Below are 22179 nucleotides of genomic sequence, written 5' to 3'. Positions count from 1 at the left end.
AACACACACACACACACTGAAGAGGTTAAGTCAAAGGGACACAGGAGCCAAGTGAAAGAGCTTCCACTGGCCAAAGCTGGAGTAATGTGAATAACAAAATAAATATGTCATGTTGGATTATAACCCAAAGGATAGAATAAATGTCCATGAGTTCATACGAATATAAAGAAGTGACTGAATAAGTACATAAATAAGGGAGAATAGACACACTGCCCATGCAGAAGAATCCCTCATAACTCACATAGATACTCGGTCCACAAGAGGATGGAGCCTAACTCCCAACTCCATAAGGGTGGGCTGTGGTTAGTGACTAGGGGGATAAAAGAGGAACTTTATAGTAGAGAAATCCGGCCAACACCACCTCGGCCAGGTGATCAAGGTCGACACCAACAGTGGTGGGTCATGTTGACAGTATGAACCCTTGTCGTGATCGAGGAGAAAGCACGTCACCTCTTTGGTCTCCCTTCCCGGAACCCATATCCCGGGTCCAACCACGAGAGAAACATAGACAAACATCAGTTGAGGGCTATTCTACAACACACCTGACCAGCACTCCTCCAAACTGTCACGGTCATTGAAGACAAGCAAAGTCTGAGAACCTTAAGCCCAGAGGAGCTTAAGGGGACATGACGACTAAATGCAGTATGGGATCCTAGAATAGAAAGTGGACATTATGGAAATACTGAGGAAATATGAATAATGTATGACTTTAGTTCATAATAATGTATCAGCACTGGGTTCATTAACTGTAACGAATGTACTATATTAATCCAAGATTAATAATAGGGAGAACTAGGTGTGGGACATATGGGAACCTGTTGTACTATCTTTGCCATTTTTATGTAAATCTAAAACTGTTCTAAGATAAAAAGTTTAGTTTGGGGGACTTCCCTGGTGGTCCAGTGGTAAACAATCTGCCTTCCAATGCAGGGGACTCAGGTTCCATCCCTGATCAGGGAACTAAGATCCCACATGCCTCGGGGCAACTAAGCCTGCGTGCCACAACTACTGAGCTCGCACGCCTCAACTAGAGAGAGAAAACCCACATGTCACAACTAGAGAGAAGCCCGAGTGCTGCAATGAAAGATCCCACATGCCTCAACGAACCGATGCAGCCAAAATAAATAAAAAGTTTATTTTAAAAATAGATAACACTACTCTAGTTTACAAAATAGCATGTATAGTATGATTGGTTTCTTTAATCGAAACTGCAGACAAATATGTGGGGAAAAAACAAGAGGAACTCTAGTGGGCTTATGGCTATTTGGTTCTTGTTATTTTTAACATTTGGCAATTAAACTGTTTTCTAACCAACAGTAATTATACAGAAAAATTAGGCCATTAAAAAAAAAAATCTCACCGTAAATACAAAAGAATCAGCAACTTTCCTACCAGTACTGAGATAGAAAATATAATAAAAGGACAGCATTCACAATAGCAAAACCCCCCCCAATACCTGACAGTGAGTTTAAGAAGAAATGTGCCAGCTGTTTATGAAGGAGGGGACCTCATGGGGTGCATGGAGAGCAGGCCACGCTCCTGAAGATGAGACACTGCACTGAAAAGACACTGAAAAGACGCCGAGTCCCCACGGCAAGTTTTATCATTAGAGTATCAGTGCGACTATAAAGTGAGAACTTTATAAAGTGATTCTAAAGTCCATCCGAAAACAGTCCACGTGAGAACAGTCCTGATGATGTTACGAAGGGTGAACAAATGGTAACGGCGGTCGTGAACGACAGGGAAAGCTCAGTACTGACACTGATGGAAGACACACAGGTGAGCAGAAGACAACGAAAAGCCCCAAACAAGCCACAGTGTATATAGAAGTAGAGTCTATGATTCGGCATTTCAAATCTCTATTGGGTTGGAATTAATTAACTACTTGGACAATTATAAAGTTAAATGCCTACTTCATATCATACACAAAAATAAGCTAGAGACAAATGAAGGTATCAAGAAAAGATGAGGATAAACATGTATACGTAACAGCACGGAAAGCCTAGAGGCAGGCCTGTAGCCCGTGGGCCCCGGTGCATGACAGAGGCTGGCCGTGGGTACAGCACAGACATGCCCACACATAGTGCTGGGGCGACTGACTTGCCCTGTTTGAAAAGATCAAGTTAGCTCTTTGTTTTCATGTATCACAAAATCAAAAAATCCAAGTCCAGATGGATTTAAAAGCCTACACATGAAAAAAAAAAAGAGCAAATTTTAAATCAAGTTAAAGAAAACAAAGGAGAATATAAGTTTCCCAAATAGAAGTGTATTGATAAAAAGACACAAACAATATAAACCATAATAAGAAATAATGATGGGGGCTTCCCTGGTGGCGCAGTGGTTGAGAGTCCGCCTGCCGATGCAGGGGACGCGGGTTCGTGCCCCGGTCTGGGAGGATCCCACGTGCCGCGGAGCGGCTAGGCCCGTGAGCCATGGCCGCTGGGCCTGCGCGTCCGGAGCCTGTGCTCCGCAGCGGGAGAGGCCACAGCAGTGAGAGGCCCGCGTACTGCAAAAAAAAAAAAAAAAAAAAAAGAAATAATGATGAAGTACTCTCCATCATAGTTTGAAAATCCTGTATGATAAAAAGCATCATAAGTTAAGAGAAAATTAAAGATTATACACTGGGGGAATAAGGTGATATCCAGAATATACAGAGAACCTCTACTAGCCAGTCATTAAGAAAAAGAAGCTAATAGAAAACTGGGCAAAAGATACAAACAAACAATTTCTAAAAGTAGAAATTGGAAGGGCTAACTAAGAGAACCTTATTAGTCCTGTAAAATGCAAAAAAAGATCACAAGACATCCCTTTCCACAGAAGAGACTGGCAAACACAAAGTCTGCCCACACTGAGGAGTGGCCAGGACAGAGGACACAGGTTCTGGGCGCAGCGCGGGGCTCAGCTGGGGGGCGGGGAGGGACGCAGGGCAGACTCGAACCCGCCGTCCAGCTCGTGGAAGCAGACAGACACTGGCCTCCAGCCAAAGCGAACTTCCTGGGGATCCGACACTGGCCCGAGGGCCAGGCCTGAGGGCGCGCCCAGACCTCGGACAGCACCTCGCGGCTGTGCTTTCCACCGGCCAGGCCTGTCTGCACCTCCCCCGCCCTTGAGGCAGGCAGAGAACTAGTGTGACTGCAGAGAGGGGACGAGAGGCTCACAGCAGGCGGCCATCGTGGGCAGGGCGGCCAGGCGGGAGCTGTCCTCTCCAGGCCCCACTCGAGCCAGGACTTACAGACACTTGTAAGGGCCTCTGGATTTCCTCGTGTCCGAAGGCTCTCATTTACAATGGCTTGTGCACAACTCAGGAATGGTTCCCTTGGTTGAGTCATTATGAAATACACGTAACTTAAAATTTATCATTTTAACCATGTTAACTGCACACTTTACTGGCATTGAGTAGATTCACAATGCTGTGAGTCACTACTATGCATTTATTTATTTGGCTTTTTGTTTTTTGGCTGCGTTGGGTCTGTTGCCACGCGTGGGCTTTCTCTAGCTGTGGTGAGCGGGGGCTACTATTCATTGCGGTCCACGGGCTTCTCATTGCAGTGGATTCTCTTGTTGTGGAGCACGGGTTCTAGGCGTGCAGGCTTCAGTAGTTGTGGCACATGGGCTCAGTAGTTGTGGCTCGCGAGCTCTAGAGTACTGGTTCAGTAGTTGTGGTGCATGGGCTTAGTTGCTCCGCGGCATGTGGGATCTTCCCAGACCAGGGCTCGAACCCGTGTCCTCTGCGCTGGCATGCGGATTCTTAACCACTGCGCCACCAGGGAAGTCCACTACTATGTATTTATTTCCAGAACTTTATCATCCCAAACTGAAACTCCGTACCCATATTTCCATTCATTTCTCACTATAATTAAAAATATTGTGAGGGGGAGGAACTGATTATTTCCACCTTTGTTTTACTATTGAGATATAATTCACATGCTGTAAAACTCATCCTTTTACAACGCACAGTTCAGTGGTTTTTAGCGTATTCACAATGCTCTGTCAACAATGAGTACTATCTAATTCCAGAATATTTTCATTAGTCAAAAAAATAAACCCAACCCAATACCAGTCATCAGTCCTTCTCCATCCCTGTCACAGCCCAGCTGCTGGCCACCACTGCTCTGCCTTCTGTCTATACACTTGCCTGCTCTGGACATCTCATCTCATCTAACGGACTCCTACACCATGTGCTCTTTTCTGACTGGCCTCTTTCATGCAGCACGCTTTCTAGGTTCATCCGTGTAGCAACGTGCGTCAGTGCTTTGCTCCTTTTTATGGCTGAATAACAGTCCACCATGTGCGTGGACCACACTGTGGTTTCCATTCAGCTGTTGGTGGATACTTGGGTTGTTGCCAGCTTTCGGCTGTTGTGAATAGTGCTGTCCGAACATTCAAGTACAAGTCTCTGGGTGGACATATTTTCATTTCTCTTAGACATATGCCTAGGAGGGAATGGCAGGGTCATATGGTAACTCTACATCTGCCACAGAGCAACTGGGCCCGTGAGCCACAACTACTGAGCCTGCGCGTCCGGAGCCTGTGCTCCGCAACAAGAGAGGCCGCGACAGTGAGAGGCCCGCGCACCGCGATGAAGAGTGGCCCCCGCTCGCCGCAACTAGAGGAAGCCCGTGCACAGAAACGAAGACCCAATGTGGCAAAAAAAAAAAAAAAAAAAAAAAAATCCTGATTTCCTGTAACAAATTTGAAAAAAAAAGAATTGATGACTTTTATCCCGGAGAAAGCAGATCAGTCCTTGAGCTCTTTACTAAATTTTGCCCCAGAAAACACGCTCCTGGAGCCCTTAATGAGTGAGGCACACTCTCCAGAGGGAGAGTGATTGAGCAGCAGAGGCCCCTGCTGCCCTTGAGCCCGGCCGCGGGGTCACTACTGCCTTGTCAGACCACGTGAGCCGTGGCAGTTTCCCCTGTGGCCCGGGGAAGAGGCGAACCCTGATGGCAGATCACGGCCTCGGGTCATGGATCAGGGCCGTCCACTCCTCAGCTTCCAGCCTGACTCCAAGCTCTGGCCAGAGGCCAGGCCTCACTGCCACCCCTCCCCCGCGCCCCCATGCGGCCTGCACCCCTCCGCCTGCTCACCCCCGTTTAGGTGAGGTGAGGGCCATTCAGGGGCTGCTAGGGCGACAGTGAATCAGACTGGCCCCCCTCAGATATGCGCACAAGCAGGGCACACGTGGTCCCACAGTGACCATTTGCTGAGCATCCACCAAGCCCCCAGGCCTCCCTCTGGGCTTCGGTCCTGTAACTTCCCTCTTGGTATTTCCAGGTGGATGCTGCAGAGATGGCTCAAGTTCCACACGTTCAAGACCGGACTCTTGTTTCCACCAGCTACACCGGCTTCTCACCTGCCCTTCATCCACCAAGCTGCTCACCCTGGACTCACCTTCCCCCTCCCCACATCCCAGGTGTGGTCAGTTCCACACCTGCTGACTCTGCCACCTCTACCGACTTCTCCCCGGCACGAGCCCAGAAGACGAAACAGCCCCTCTGCCTTTCTCCCCCCACCACCAAGAGCCACAGTGAAATGTAAATGCTTCCTTGCTGAAAACCAATCGATAGGGTCCTAGTTAAAGATGGCACACTAGTCAGACACGTCTACCTGCTCCCTCCTGAGATTCCACTAAAATAGAGCAAAGGAGTTAAAAGGTATAAATCTACGAGAAAGAAGAGAATGGGAGAGGGGCTTTCAGCAGGCACAGCTGCATCTGAGAATGTGCACAAGGGGTGACAGCCCAGGGGGAGCTCTGGGCCCAGCGGAGCCCAGGAAGGCTCTGCAGCTGGGACCGTCAGGTACAGCCCCAGGCAGGAGAGAGACAAGGGGCTGAAGACAGGAGGGGGACAGATGGTCAGACGCCCTCTCTCTGACTCGCCACCCACCACCCCCAGCCCCACACGGTCAACGTGAGTCTAGCCGGGCATCCGCTCCCCCAGGGAGATGATGATGAGGAAAACGAACCAGAGAACTCTACAGAAACTGAAGGCCCTAGAAAAGTGACCGCCGTATCTGGGTGCTTGGGGGGTCCCCAGTGTGTTGTGCCCAAGAGCCTGGTCATTCTGAAGTGAGGCCCATAGGCCAACACTCCGCTCTTGAACAGAAAGCTCTGACCAACCCTTTCATGTCACTCTGAACTATGAACGGATGAGTGCGTCACCGAGGTCTGCCTGCCACTCTTCTGAAGCTTGTTCCACACGCGCTCCCACGACCCTCGTGTGACCGAACGGGGCAGCTCCTTAGTCTGGGTGCACGTGGACGACCTTGAAGAAGACACTTAGGTGTGTAAACCCCTCCTCGGGTTCCTCCGCATTTCTTCTCACCAAGGTCATCCCTACGAGTCTGCTTTGTGCTCACAATGCTAATTAAAGAAATTCGAGTCTGGCCATAAAAGTGCAAGTTTCTACAATTTAAAAAAAAAAGCATCTAAGAAAGAAATGGAGATGTTCCCTCCGTGCAGCTGTGGAGGAAGTAACAGCATTCATAGATCCGATTTGAAAAGACGCTAAATGGGGAATTTCACATGAATGTCCTTCCTGGTTTCCCAAGAAGTATGAAATCCGGCACGAATCCCTCAACAGCAGCAAACGTCCCTTTTCTCTCACGAATTTCCCCCTGGAAGTCTCAAAAGGCCCCCAGACTTCACAGTCTGCTGCTGGGTCCTGTGAGAATCATCTCAAAAGACTCCTGTCATTTTGATAGGTTGTTGCTTGATTTTTTTGCCCTGGGAATAATGCTAAAGTTGGCATGTCTGTGTTCCTAATTCGTATAAATACTTACAAATAAGACTTGACTGTCAAATAAGAAAAGTGTTACTGGCAGTCTCTTCTTCCAATACACACAATATTGGTTGAATAAAAACCCATGGCCATCAGAGGATTATTTAACAAATCATTTGAGAGCCCATTTTTCACTTTAACACCTCCTTTATCAAGTATTAATTTATGTGTGTGTGTGTGTGTGTGTGTGTATGTGTGTATGTCTATTCTGGGACTTTGTTCTTAAATTGATCTATCCCATTTTGTATCCTATAATGATGTTTTAGTAACTGTGGCTTTAATAATAAATCTTAATATCTCGTAGGACTTGGCCTTCCTTATTGTTCCTCTTAAAATTTTTTTTCATGATTATTATGGATTATTTTTGCATCATAAACTACAGGTTAATTTGTCTAGTTACTAAAAAGTCCTACTGGTATTTATGGCACATTTATTAGGACATTTCTATATCTATACATTAGTGTAAATAATATCTTTATAAAAATGAGATTCCCTATCTTCTTTTCTGTGTTTCTCTATTTTTAACTTCTTTTCATCTAGATTTTGCACACTTTTGCTTAAGTTTACCATAGGTATTATGTCTTTCTCTTTGCATGCTTTTTACCATTACAGTTTCTAACTGGTTGTTGTTTATATTTGGGAAGCAATTTCCGTAGGTCCACTTGTACCTGGTCTTCTTCCGGATCCTAGGACCAACCTTTTCTTTCAGTTTGTTCTCTTGGCTTCCCAGGCAGGCCATCCCACCATTGCCCCAAATGGTCCTTTTGCCTCTTCCTTTCCAGCTGTCACGCTTCTCCTCTGTCACACCAACCAGAGCGACCGTGGAGAGTGGTGGTGACCGCGGCTCATCTGGGTCCTGGGTCTCGCAGGGCTGCTCTGGGTCTCGTGCCTGGCTTGCTGTGTTTTGTTGGCTTGGGGTGGGTGAGAGTCATCAGCCGGGGGTGCCTAGAGGGGCCATGTGGTCTGACTACATCTCGGAGAGATAAGGTGGAGGCAGCTGGAGGTGGATGTGGAACAGGGCCGTCAGGAAGCTGTGTGGGCAGTAACGAGGCCTGAGCTGAGGTCGCAGACTTAAGAGGCCCAGTAAGCGGACGACGGGCCTGGCTGGAACAGGGTGTTGAGAGGGAGCAAGGGGAGAGTCAGGACGGCCCCTGCGGGGACTGGGCCCCAGTGCCGAGCTCTCTCCAGACATGTCTGAAGTGTCCTGGGACAGCCAGGGAAACCGCCGCTGAGACCCAGAGTCGCTGGCCTGGAGCTCAGGACAGAGGTGCTGTGAGGACGCGCCACCGTTTTCCAAGGTCTCCACGCTCCCTGTGCCGTCAGCCACCTTCCTTCCCCGCCTTCTCCTCGCTCCAGAGAGCGCAGTGCCACCGCACCTCCTCAAGGAAGGCTTCCTGACTGTGCGGCGCCCTGGACTTCGCCCATATGGCGTCTAGACCATCGCGAGGAAATTTTCGGGGGCATTGTGCAACGCCCTCTGCAGGCTCTGTGGGCATGGCCGCCGTCTTCTCGCAGCTGTACCAACGCGTGACTGACATTCAGTTATTTGCTGAGCGGGCAACTGGATGATCATCCCAGGAGCTGGGCGTCCTTATTCCCAGTAGCCAAGGGCACAGGTGGACTTGCAGCCCAGAGGGAACCAGGGGAGGGAAAAGGGCCCTGGATAAAGCCTTGGGAATCCCTTCACTGGGAGCAGAAGGTGCAGGCCCCACCCCCCACGCCTTCTCTCTTATCCCTGTGGGAGGGCGGCCTGGCTAACCGGCAAGTTGGCCAGGTGGCTCCAGCTCGGACGCGTTCGGGTCTGTCCTCCCGTGTGGTGAGCCCTGCCCTTGCAGGGCAACTTCTGCAGTGTGGACTTGGGTCCAGTTTAGGAACCAGTCCATCTGACCATGGTGCAAGCTGTGCTTTCCAATCGGCTTCATCAGAAGAAAGCTGGCAGTGTTTGGATTTCATTCCCTGGACATCCTTCTCAGTGGTGTTTCTCCCTAAATCCCTGCACTGTCTGTGTCCTGAGGGACCGGACTCTGCAGACGGCTCTGGTGCCCTCTGGCATCACAGGTTAGGCCAGCAGGGGCACCGGCAGGTGGGAAGGTGAGAAGGAGGTGCCGAGTGTTCCTGCCCCTCACCTGGCCGCTGCTGCCCTGACAGTGTCTGTGACATCATGTGACCTCCGGGCTCCATCACCAGCTGCCCGGGCCCTGCCGGCGCTCACCAGGCTCCAGGACTGCCTTTCTCCAAGCACTCCTGGCTGCTCGCCCAGCCACACCTCTGCAAATGGCCCCTCTTGAAACTGAAGTCCTGGTGGAGGCTCTGACTATCACAGCTCTAGACGTAGGAGGCTGAGAAAGAGGTGTGGGGCACGGACTCCCTGAAACCCTAAGGGTTAAGAACCACGGCCCTAGAACCCATCCTGCTGGATGTGGACCGTGCTGCTAAGGCGGCGACCCTGTGACCTCTGGCAAGTTTAACAACCTCTGTGTCAGTTTATCCAAAACATGGGGAATAACAGTGTCACAGGCATTAAGTGAGATGTGCCTGAAACAACACAAGGCATATAGTAAGAATCAGCAAGAATTCGTGTTTTTTTTTACCATGAAAGGGATAGAAAGCAGAGAAGAAAGAGGGAGAGAAACCTCCTGGGCACAGACAGTCAGAACAAAGTGCAGATCCTGCTGCTTTTCCTTCTAAATCTCTATTACAGCTCCAAAGTAAGGTACTCATTGCATTACGTGTACTGAAGTCCTTTACAATTTGAGAAAACTCTCCAGGTGATTTTGTCCCAGTTTTTCCACCCTGAGGGGTGCAGTGAGACTCTGTCGCCCAAATGCTGAGACTCGGCTGTGCTGATCAGAGCTGCCCGGGGGACAGAGGCTGGGGGTGGCCCTATCCGAGCCACACAGCTCTCGGCACCTCGGTGGGGAATCAGCCACATGGCTATGGTCACCGGGCAGGCCAGGACTCTCTCCTCTTTGACAAGAAGAATAGTAATAACTCCGTCCCACTGAAAGTGGTGGCTCTTCGTCAACAGGCGTTGGCGATTTTGCTTTGTCTATTAACCTGTGCACGTAACTACTGTCCTGTTTGGGAGAATATGTAACCTTAGGAAGCTCTGAGAGGTGATAAAACACTAAACTGTTTTAAAATTGCCAGCACTTGTAGGAATATTGGTAGGAATTAAATGTGCCAGAGATCTGATCAACTTTTTTTTAATATAGTTTTTTTAAATAGTATTTTTAAATTAATTAATTTATTTTTGGTTGCGTTAGGTCTTCGTTGCTGTGCGTGGGCTTTCTCTAGTTGCATCGAGCAGGGGCTACTCATCGTTGTGGTGCACGGGCTTCTCACTGCGGTGGCTTCTCTTGTTGCAGAGCACGGGCTCTAGGCACACGGGCTTCAGTAGTTGTGGCGTGTGGGCTTAGTTGCTCTGAGGCATGTGGGATCTTCCTGGACCAGGGATGGAACCCGTGTCCCCTGCATTGGCAGGCAGATTCTTAACCACTGCACCCAGGGAAGTCCCTGATCAACTTTTTAATAGAAGAATCCGAAAGATTAAGCAAGACCACTAAGGAGAAAGTGACTGGATAAGAAAAAACAAAACAAAACCTCTGAAGCAGAGCTAATCATGAGAAGAGTCCTTTGTTATAATTAATCATTATGGCAGAACTTTCTTATGGAAGCACTGCACAGGATCTAGGAAAAAAATAATAATCTGTGGTCATGAAATGTTTAACAATGCGTGTATCTTGAAATCAGTGCCATAAACTGTATCCTAAAAGAGCAATAATCCAAATGATACAACATGACATCCTAATTATGTATGGTGGCTCAGTGGTTAAGAATCTGCCTGCCAGTGCAGGGGACATGGGTTCAATCCCTGGTCTGGGAAGAGCCCACAGGCTGTGGAGCAACTAAGCCTGCACGCCACAACTACTGAAGCCCGTGTGCCTAGAGCCTGTGCTCTGCAACAAGAGAAGCCACTGCAATGAGAAGTCCACGCACCGCAGTGGAGTAAGCCCCGCTCACAGCAACTAGAGAAAGTCCGCGTGCAGCAGTGAAGACCCAATGCAGCCAAAAATATGTAAATAAAACAAATAAATTTATATAAAAAAATAAACCTCATTTGAAAATAAGTTTCCCTTCTGGGAAATGCAGTAAGACTTTTCAGTGGATGAATGAATGAAACGTAAATCCTATTTCTCTCTTTAGTTCTGTCAATTTTTGCTTCAAGTATTGTGAAGTTCTCTTATTAGATACATAGGACTGTTGTGTCTTCTTTTTTTTTTTTTTTTTTTTTTTTTTGTGGTACGCGGGCCTCTCACTGCTGTGGCCTCTCCCGTTGCGGAGCACAGGCTCCAGACGCACAGGCTCAGCGACCATGGCTCACAGGCCCAGCCGCTCCGCGGCATGTGGGATCTTCCCGGACCGGGGCACGAACCCACGTCCCCTGCATCGGCAGGCGGACTCTCAACCACTGCGCCACCAGGGAAGCCCTGTTGTGTCTTCTTGATGAAATTTAGGACTGCTGTGTCTTCTTGATGAATCAGTCTTTCATCATTATGAAATGTTTTTATTTCTGGTCACACTCTTTGTTTTGCAGTGTTAGCATCCCATCTTGGTATTGATTTTCATTTACCCCACTTGCATCTTGTTCTGTCTCTCTTTCATTGAATTCTTTTGGGTGAATCGTGTATTTTTTAATATCCCATTTTATTGCCTCCATTGATTTTTTCAAAAATTTACTTTATTTTTAAATTTATTTTATTTATTTGGTTGCATCAGGTCTTAGCTGCAAGAGGCAGGGTCCTTAGTTGCAGCATGTGTGCTCCTTAGTTTCAGCAAGCGGGCTCCTTAGTTGCAGTATGTGAACTCTTAGTTGCGGCATGCATGTGGTATCTAGTTCCCTGAGCAGGGATGGAACCCAGGCCCCCTGGACTGGGAGCGTGGAGTCCACTGCGCCACCAGGGAAGCCCCTACCTCCACTGATTTTTTTAAGCTATACTTCTTTTGGTATTGTTTTAGAGGCTGCCCTAGAAATTATGGTATGCATCTTTAAGTCATCATAGTCTACCTTTAAATAATATTGTAATACTTCACAGTGTAAGAACCTGAAAATAGTATAATTCCATTTACTCCCTTTCCTACCCTTTGTACTTTTTAATGCCTTATATTTTAATCTATGTTACAAACTTTTAAAAAATCTTAGTCTTCTCAAGAATTCAAACTATATATAAACTATACATAGAACTATATAAAATATATATAAAATAAACTATGTAAAATAAAGATTAAAATGTTTTTTATATTTATCCTGGTATTGACCCATTCTGGTGTTCTTTATTCCTTCCTGAAGATCCAGAGTTTCATGAGGTATCATTTCTCTTGAGCCTGAAGAACTTCTATTAGCATTTCTAGTAGAGCAGGTCTACTAAGACACATTCTTTCAGATTTTGCAAATCTTAAATTGTCTCTATTTTGCCTTAATTTTTGAGAGATAATTCTCTGGATCTAAAAATCTAGATAGAATGTTTCTTTCAGCGCGGTAAGGATGTTTGTTCTATCGTCTTCTGGTCTCTGCCATTCCTGTAAAAAGTCAGCTGTATTTTGTGTTGTTCTTTGTATAGAATGTCTTCTTCCCTCCGGTGGCTTTCAAGGTTCTCTTTAGAATTCTGTCACACTAGCCCACGTGCGAGTAGGGTTTCGATGGTCTCTTCTTATCCCCTCTATGGCAGATTCCTCCTCCTCCTGCCACTCCACCAGGGATGAGAGAAGCCAGGGCTTTCTTCTTTTCTGTGAAGGGCTCATCACTTTCTGGAGTGCTGTAACTCAGCTGTATCCTCAGATTTCTGGTAAGTTTAGAAAAACTAGTTTTGTAGTTTATTTATCTTGGTTTGATTGTTAGGGTTAGAGCAATAGTCTCTTATGATTTTTTGTATCTTAACTAGAAATTCATCCTTTAATTCTCTCATAAATTACAACTTAAAGAAACCAAACCAGCTGTGTCTCAGGACATATACTCCAGCACAGTACATCAGGAGGAAGGTGTAGGGGAGGCCGTGCTAACGTCCGAGGGCGCGTGGCCTATGAACTTGGTCTCACCATCATGTGGCAGTGTGACCCAGGACCCTAAACCACAAGGCCCCAAGGAGACTTTTCATCACCGTTAGCGGCAACCCAAAAGAGCTCCCCTCCAAAGCTGTTCTCGGCCTTCCAGGCAGAGACCCTCTCAGGTGGTCACCAGAAGTCAGCCTAGAGTACGCAGAGCACTCACATAATTCTCTTCAACACTAACCTGCTCGCCCAGAGATTAACGAAGCCTTGTACAACTCAGTGACGAAGCAGGTAGGATGTGGTATTTAAGCTCATTTTTAAGAGAGACATCCCCAAATACTGACAACACGAACGGTTGCACCTTTGCTGTACGGTAAGGCCAGGCTAGGCTATGCTCAGAGGCTTACAAACACAAGGGCTCAGTTCTTGTTCATGCAACATGTCCAACACAGGTCAGCTGAGGCTCCGCTCCGTGTCGTCTGCATTCTGTGATTCAGGAGCAGAGTCTAGCCTACATCTGGAACAACGAGGCCTGTCACGGCAGAGGAAGAAGAAAATACGGATAACCATGTGTTGGCTCTTAAAATTTCTACCCAGTGGTGACAAATGTCATTTCTGTTCACATGTCATTGGTAGCAAGTCACATGGCCAAGCCTGAGTCAACGGGCAAGGAAGTACACTCTTCCTCTAGGGAGGGAGAGCAAATATGCTTGAATAATAATACATTCCACCACACTCCGCCCTTCTGACCACACATATTGGCCTTCCTCCCCCTTGACAAGAGTGACAATTCCAAGTTCCATCTGATAGGGCATCAGGATTTTGCGATCATCTTTATATCGGGTCTTGATGGGGCTCCTCTTGCTCTGGAGGCCAAGGAACTAAAAAGTCAAGTCTACCTTTCACTCCACACATGTGCTATGCAACGGGGGGGCAGGGACAGGACGCCCACAATAAGCACTCCCATGTGGAAAGGGGAAGAGTGGGAGACACAGGGGCGTCATTTGTCCACAGCAACTCTGAATTCTCACTGGGCAGGCGCTGAAGGGGCCCTTCTCACGAAGGACCCTTGCTCAGTCCCTTGCTCACCATGGCCATTTGCTCCACTCCCGGGACTTCTTTTTCCATTATCTTTCTCGGCTACATGTAAGAGGGCACTGAAGGATTTTCTTTCCTTGGGGGAACGAGCATATTTCCTGGACTGTTTCTTGGCTGTAGAATACGTGGGGCCCCAGGCTTGCAATCACAGTCTCCTTTGGCCCAGACTGGAGGTTCTTTGGTAAGCACAGTGCTCAGAAACACAGTAAGTCCTGTTTAATTTCAGTCAGCTCCATGTGCCAACAGACATGCCCACAATTCGCTTAGAGATGCATCCTCTCTCCAGACTCCACCACAGGTGCCTGCAGCTTATCAGGAACTTGGGGGAAAGCTAGCATTAGTCTCTTTGTTCAGCGCTGTGTTGTCTAACTGTAAGGATTTATGGGTGCCACCTTCTTTCAGAGATGTTAACAGTAGACATCAAAGCCATACCTTTCATTTGTTAAAGGCAGTGTTTTAACTGGCCTTTGTTGTTCAAAGCCCTCTTCAGATTCATCTTTTACTGGTTGGAGATGAGAATCATTTCTATATTCAAATATGTAAAACTCCAGTTTTCTGGAATCTTCTTATTTCTTTTCATTCCTACTTGTACACTGGCCAGTTCTTTTCTGAGTTTGTTTCTTATGGTACCTCGTCACATGCAGACAACAGCAACCAAAGCACGTTCTAGCATTCTGCTGGCCCACTCTGCCCCAAACCTCAGCTCATCAGGGTATTATGTGCTTCACAAGTTACCACAGGTGACAGTTTTGCCAAATGTTATACCATTTACCAAGTGCCATCCTCCAGCCTCCAATAAACGTCTCACTGCCTGCCACCTGGCCCCAAAGCCAGTGCCACACGTTTTAGGATTCATTACAGCAGCCTCTTAGTCCTGGCACCCAGTCCTGTAGATGCTATGATAGGTCAAGTTATACTGCCATAATAAATCACTCTGAAACCTTACTGCCTACAGCAAGAATACTTTATTTCTCTTCTTCACCACCTTTCCATCACAGTCTGGTCCACCATTTATAATGCAGGATGATGGAGCAGTCTCTGTCAATTTTGCCAAAATAGAGACAAAAGAGATCAAGAGGAACCGTGTGCAGTTGCTTAAAGCCCCAGCTTAGGCATGACCCTTGTCACTTGTGCTTACGTTTTATTAGCCAGAACAAGTCACACGCCCAAGTCTGACATCTAACAGGTAGGGAAGCACCATCTTCCCCCAGAGAAGGAGAGAGGCCCACAAGACTATCTACCACACCTGCCAGAAAAGCACTCAAGAAAAGCCTTAAGCAGAAGAAAAACTAATATATTCTGCAGTGAAAAATTATTTTTTAAGTTTCAGTCTGAAAATGTTGAGTTGAACGTACAACCGATAAGAAATGCTTTTTTATTTGCCTTGTAGAACTTTTAGGAAACCACCTAATCAGGCACATGTGTGGTGATTACTGTGAAGGAAGCCACCTCCGTGCAGAATGGTTGTGTCTTCCGAGCTCAGGTGAAAACTCTGGAGCTGGAGGAGGCAGCTCTGACCCGGCTCAGACGTGCACCTGTGGGCAGGGCCCCGCTCTCTGGGTCAGACTTTCATCAGTCACATCATAGCTTTACAGATGATCTCCAAGACCTCTTCCAAGTCTCCATTTTTATACATGATCTACATATCCTTGAAGGTTTTTTTAAGAAAATTGTTATTCTTTGAAAATGTTACTAAATATTTCAGAGTACATCTAATTGCCCTTTTGCTTTTTGTGTTTCAAACAATAAGGCATTTACATGAAATAAACATTTTTAAGAGTGCATTTGCTGCTGTTTCACCATGTGCTATTCTAGTCCTCTGTTTGGAACATAAAAATCATTTCCAAAGCAACTAATTATAGTATAAGTCACAAGTGTTGGATTACTACTGCTGGTAGGAAATTAGAAGCGACCACCATGCAAATACTAGAATTTTCTTAGTTTTGAAGTTCTCCCCAAAACCACCACAAGATAAAAAAATGCAGGAAAGACATATATAATAACCAATGCAGAAATGAACTTCCCAAGCTGGCTTTGTGAGTGATTAGCTTAACATGAATCTGAAGAGAATTGCTTTCTGCCTGGACTTTACACCTTTCCCGACGATCAGTTGTGCCCGTTTGTGTGGATCTATTTCTGGCTCTCTTTTCTGTTCCATTGGTCTATGTGTCTGTTCCTCTGCCAACACCACAGTCTCTTGATTACTCTGTATTTTTTTCTAAAGATTTTCTTGATGTGGACCATTTTTAAAATCTTTATTGAATTTGTTGCAATATTGCTTCTGTTTTATGTTTTGGATTTTTGGCCCTGAGGCGTGTAAGATCTTAGCTCCCCAAACAGGGATCGAACCTGCACCCCCTGCATTGGAAGGCGAAGTCTTAACCACTGCACCGCCAGCGAAGTTCCCAATTGCTGTGCACTGTGTCTTAATATCAGGTGTGATTCCTCTCACTTTATTCTTTGTCAAGATTGTTTTAGGTATTCTAGGGCCTGTGTCTTTTCATTTAAATTTTAGAATGAGCTTGTCTATGTCTACAGAATTTGCTTGGGCTTTAATAGGGACTGCATTAAACTCATGGATCAATTTAGGGAGAAGTGACATATTTACTACGTTGTGTCTGCCATTCCACGAACACAGTATGCCACTCCATTGATCAGATCTTCTTTGATTCCTTTCATCGGCATTTTGTAGTTTTAGACATACAGATACTATACGTATTTTGTTAACTGAATACCTAAGTATTCCATTATCTTTGGAGTGAATGTAAATGGTACTGCATTTTTTATTTCGATTTCTGCATGTTTGTTGTTAGCTTATAGAAATGCAATTCGCTTTTGTGTATTGATACTGTGTCTTGCAACCTTGCTAAACTCACTTATTAGTTTTAGGAGTTAAAAAATGTTTTTTTCTTATACATACTTTGAGACTTTCTATATAGACAATCATATCATCTATAAATAGAGGCAGTGTTACTTCTTCCTTTCCAATTTATACACCATTTATTTCTCTTCCTGGCCTTATTTAGTGGGCAGGATTTCAATATTAATAAGTTGTTACTGATCTTAGGGGGAAAGCATTTAGCCTTTTACCATTAAATATGCTGTTAGCTGTAGGCTTTTTGCAGATGTTCTTTATCAAGTTGGGGTTGCTCCCCTTTATTTCTTTTTTTTTTTTTTTTTTTTTTTTTGCGGTACGCGGGCCTCTCACTGTTGTGGCCTCTCCCGTTGCAGCGGAGCACAGGCTCCAGACGCGCAGGCTCAGCGGCCATGGCTCACGGGCCCAGCCGCTCCGCGGCATGTGGGATCTTCCCGGACCGGGGCACGAACCCATGTCCCCTGCATCGGCAGGTGGACTCTCAACCACTGTGCCACCAGGGAAGCCTCCCCTTTATTTCTAAACTCCTGAGAATTTTTATCATGAATGGGCGTTGGATTTTGTCAAATGCTTTGTCTAGGTCAATTGATAAAATCATATTATTTTTATTCTTTAGCTTGACTACATGGTGGACTACACTGATTTTTGAGTGTTAAACCAGCCTTGCGTACCTGGAATAAATCCTACTTGGACATGGTGTATAATTATACCCATACAATATTTTAAGATGTTGTTGGATTTGGTTTGCTAATATTTTGCTGAGGGTTTTTACATCTAAATTTGGGAGTGATACTGGTCTGCATGGGGCTGTGTTTTGTTTTATTTTGCTTTTAGTCTTTGTCTGGCTTTGGTATCAGGGTAATACTGGCTTCACCGTATGATTGGGAAGTGTTCCTTCTTCTATTTTCTGGAAGAGGTCGTATACAACTGCTGTTAATTCTTTAAGTGTTTGGTAAAATACTCCATGGAAGGCATCTGGCCCTGCAGATTTCCTTCTCAGGAGATTTTAAACTAAAAATTCAATTTCTTTAACATTTATAGGACTATTCAGGTTATCTATTTCATCATAGTTGGGTTTTGATAGTTTGTGGTTTTCAAGAAATTGATCCATTTCTTCTAAATTGTTGAATTTTTGAGCATAAAGCTGTTCATAGTGTTCCCTTATTATCTTTCTGATATCTGCAGAATCTGTACTAATATTCTCTGTTCTATTCCTGATATTGGTGCTTTGTGTCTTCTCTATTTTTATTTTTTTCAGTCTTGCTAGAGTTTATTAATTTTATTGATTTTTTGGAAGAATCAACTTGTTTCATTGATTTCTGCTATTGCTTTTTTCAATTTCATAGGTTTCTGCTTTTATCTTTACTACTTCCTTCCTTCTTCCTTCTTAATCATCTTTTTCAGGTTTCTTGAGACAGAAAGTTTGATGATTTAACTGAGATCTTTCCTCATTTCTGATGTAAGCACCAGTGCTGCACACTTCCCTCTTGGCACGGCTTTAGTTGCATCCTTTGCCTGATACTTTGACAAAAATATTTTTCTGTAACACTTGGTCAGCAAAAGCCAGAGTAGCTTTGGGCCCATTGAACAAAAAACACGCTTAGTGATCTATGCACAAGCACTCACCTTGAATCACAGATAGATTCTTTCACAATGTCAAGGAGAATATCTATAGCACCCTTCCACCAAAGCACTAAGATGGCAACAAAGCTCATATGTGAAACAAATAAGCAAAATACTCTTCCTTCCTAGGTAGAAACAATCTTCTAAGGCTTTCCACGCCTCGGGAGAGAGGGCAGGGGTATTATTAAATCTATCACATGCCTTAAAAATTCTATGTTATCTTACATCCTAACTGGACAGGAACTGAAACAGAAGAGAGACCATCTTCTGGGAGGAAGTATGCAGAGAAAGCTGGGGTGAGCAAAACACCCAGGTGCACTTGTGTAAAGGAGTAGAGGAGGGAAAGAGACAAAGATAGAGAATAAGAAAAGATGCTCAACATTGGCAGTCATCAGGGAAGTGCAAATCAAACAACAAAGCTACCACTTCACACCCACTGGGATGGCTAGAATCAAAAAGACAGAGGATAAAGAGTATTGGCAAGAAGGTGGAGAAATTGGAAACCCATACACTGCTTGTGGGGTGTAAAATGGTGTAGTTATTTTGGAAAGTGTTTCGGCAATTCCTCAAAAAATTAAATATAGTTGCCACTATTGTGACGTGAATTGTACATTTTAAAATGGTTAAGATGGTAAATTTTATGTTATGTTATTTTACCACAATTTTAAAAAGTTAAACATAGAATTACCATATGACCCAGAAAATCTTCTCCTAGGTATCTACCCAAGAGAAATGAAACCATATTTCCACACAAAGACTTGTACATGAATGTCCACAGTGGTATTATTCATAACAGCCAAAAGCTGGACACAACCCAAATACCCATTAACTGATGAATGGATAAATAAATGGAATATTATTTTTTTGTTTATACTGAAATATACAGAATACATTATTCCATACAATGGAATATTATTTGGCCATGAAAAGGAATGAAGTATTGATACATACTACAGCATGGATGAACCTTGAAAACATTATGTTCAGTGAAAGAAGACAGTCACAAAAGGCCATATGCTGTATGATCCCATTAATGTGAAATGCCCAGAATAGACAAATGTATAGAGACAAAATAGATTAGTAGTTTCCGGGTGGGAGGGAAGGCTGGGGAATGATAGCTACTGGGTGTGGGGTTTCTCTTTAGGGTAATGGAAATGTTCTGGAATTAGACAGTGATGATGGTTGCAGAACCCTGTGAATGTACTAAAACCCACTGAATTGTACACTTTGAAAGGCTGAATTTTATGGTCTGTGAATTATATCTCAGTTTTAAGAAGAATAAACGGTGCGTACCAAGGAGAAGGGAGGAGCCGCGGGAGCAGATGGAGCGGCGGGCGGGGCGAAAGCACCGGGCCCTGGCGGCACCGCGTCAACCCAAGCTGAGAGCTGCTGAGCTGGGGGGTGGGCAGGGAGGGGCAGGCAGGGTCTGAGCCTGCTCTTGCTGGCTTTGGACCTCGAGACCAGCTGCACCCTGAAGAAAGGCATTCATGGCCTTAGATGGGAGGAGTTCCAGGCTTCAAACCGAAAGAAGAAAAGCCTAAGTAGGCAAAATGAAAGTTTACTCAAAAAAGCAACGATGAGGCGGCAGTGAGAAAGCATAGCATTGTGTAGACTTGTTTTGTACCCAAACAGCAAGTGAGGGCTTCAGTGGGGCTGAAGACACGACTGCCACTCAGGCTGCCAGGCACTGGGCTTTGTCTTGAGTGACACTCATCTGGAGGGCGTGCGTGCCTTTCACTTTTGATTTTTCCATATTTCTATCATATTCTTTCGCAATGGACTTCCTTTCTAGTGGTGAAGAATTACCATTTCTTTCATCATTAGGAAACTCTTGGCATCCTCGTTACCTACTCTTCTTTTCAAAGAGATTAACTACTAGAGAAAAGTATAATTTCTTTCTTATGAAAATAGGTTTGGAACAACTTCAGGCTTTTAAAATCGTGTCAGCATTCCTGCGGATCTGATACTATTATGAGCTCATATATCTTACCACTGTGAAGTCAGGGTGGAAAATACATCATCTCTTTCAGATTCCTGGAATAACTTCAAAAGTTCTGGATCCCCAGATAAGTGTGCAAGAATGCGTAATTCAATCTGTGAAAAGTCTGTTAGATAGAGCCCTGCGTGAATTCAGCATCTAGGAACAATGTCCCTCATTGTTGCTACCCACCCCCAGGGGACCCCCAATCTTCCCTCCCCACTGAGGAATCAAGGCCAATGTGCCCACCCCTCATATGCCAGGGTCCTTAGGCCTCGGGTCTATTGGCCATCCCTGGGTCTAAAAGTCCCGAGACCTCTTCTGCGAGCCTGGCCATGCCTCCAGGGTGGGCTGTATTGATTCATCACTTCATTGGAACCTCAGAATTTAAAAGGCCTGCTGTGCGCCAGGCCGTGTGCTTGGGGTACACTAGTGAACAGAACGGGCAACAATCCCTTCCTGCGTAGGACTTACACTTGAGGGGAGGGAGGCAATTCGAATTACTCAGCATGTTAGAAGGTGAGAAATGAAGTGGAAAAGATCCATCAAGAGAAGGAGCTTCCGGAGTCAGTGTGTGTAGAGGGAGCTGCTGTAAAGTGTCATCAAGAAAGTGACCTTCCAGCAGAGGTATGAGGTGGAGGAGGGAGCGGGACCTCATCTGGGGAGGGGGGTCCATGCAGGCCCGAGGTGGAGCTGGCTGGTTGCTGGGGGACAGCACAGGGACCAGCAGGACTGCAGCAAGCAAGCAAGGCAAAGCGCCAGGGGTGATGGGGACAGAGAGGAGAAAGGGGGGCAGACTGAGCGGGACCAGGCAGAGGAACTTGGGATCTAGTCATGGTAAAGTGAAGGGACCCAGGAAGCAGAGCTGCTCTCACTGTGCGTAAGAAATCTTTGCTTCATATAAATATTTGCCAGGACTTATTTTAAAGAATGCGTTCTGTAAGCACCTTTGGATTATTCAATTTCTAAATATTTGAACTGTATGAAACGCATAACGTGGGATCCAGTGACACGGTGTCTCTACCACGGCCCACACATACCTGCTGCTAGGAAGGTGTGGCCTTCGGATGAAACAAACACGGCCCTCGGGGAGATGGTAAGGAGTTCGTCTTTACCTGAATCATATTTCAAGAGCACTTGGTGAATGTGGTCATGAGCTGACTCATAGCTATTCCTCATACAAAGTTATTTTAACATCATTCTAAAGTCAGAAGAGTCTAGATTTCTGATTTTTCTTAATATTTTTAATGTAATTTTAAAACATCATAAGACTACTGAAAGTAAACTAGATTTTCTGCTGTTAAAGTCTCCTGTTCCGTGTAGAATTCTTAATGAAGAAAAGGTCAAACATTGCAGTAAGAGCCGCCTAGAGACCCTCTGGCCTCTCCGCTGAGAAGGTCTCCTTTGTGGAAGCACAAATTCTAAGATTTCCCCGCTGAGTGCATTTTACAGGGGCTGGAGGAGGCGGAGTTGCTGCTCACCTCCCATGAGTTGTGTTCACGCACGATCGTGTGTACTTTAAAGAGGACTGCTCATCGGGCTTCACTGTTTGGCCCTGACCTTCCGGAAGCAGCAGTTCCCAAAGCAAAGGGGACAGGAGTTTACTGGGAATGGGCCACAGAGCCCTACTTTGCTCAGATTTGACCTTTTTCTTCTTTAGAAATGTAACCATCAGCAGTACAGTGTAATAGCTTAAGAGAAAAAGAGTGTTACTATGCTTTCATAAACATTTCCAGTAATTTTCAGACTTTAGTAAAAGCCAGTTCTATTGTGTGTCT

General features: G+C 45.6%; 1 protein-coding gene across 1 annotated transcript in view; it reads right to left on the bottom strand.

Moving 5' to 3' along the window:
* Nucleotides 1–22179, bottom strand: part of POLN (DNA polymerase nu) — a 159419-nt gene that overhangs the window by 44690 nt on the left and 92550 nt on the right. Inside the window, exons 16-17 of the mRNA XM_065877293.1 lie at nucleotides 21442–21516; nucleotides 20414–20528 (exon numbers count right to left, since the gene is read on the bottom strand). Of these exons, the coding sequence (XP_065733365.1) occupies nucleotides 20414–20528; nucleotides 21442–21516 (190 nt within the window). The remainder of the gene's footprint in view (nucleotides 1–20413; nucleotides 20529–21441; nucleotides 21517–22179) is intronic.

This window comes from Phocoena phocoena, chromosome 5, assembly GCF_963924675.1.
Source record: "Phocoena phocoena chromosome 5, mPhoPho1.1, whole genome shotgun sequence".
NCBI lineage: Eukaryota > Metazoa > Chordata > Mammalia > Artiodactyla > Phocoenidae > Phocoena > Phocoena phocoena.
This window is presented reverse-complemented; position numbering and strand designations above follow the sequence as displayed.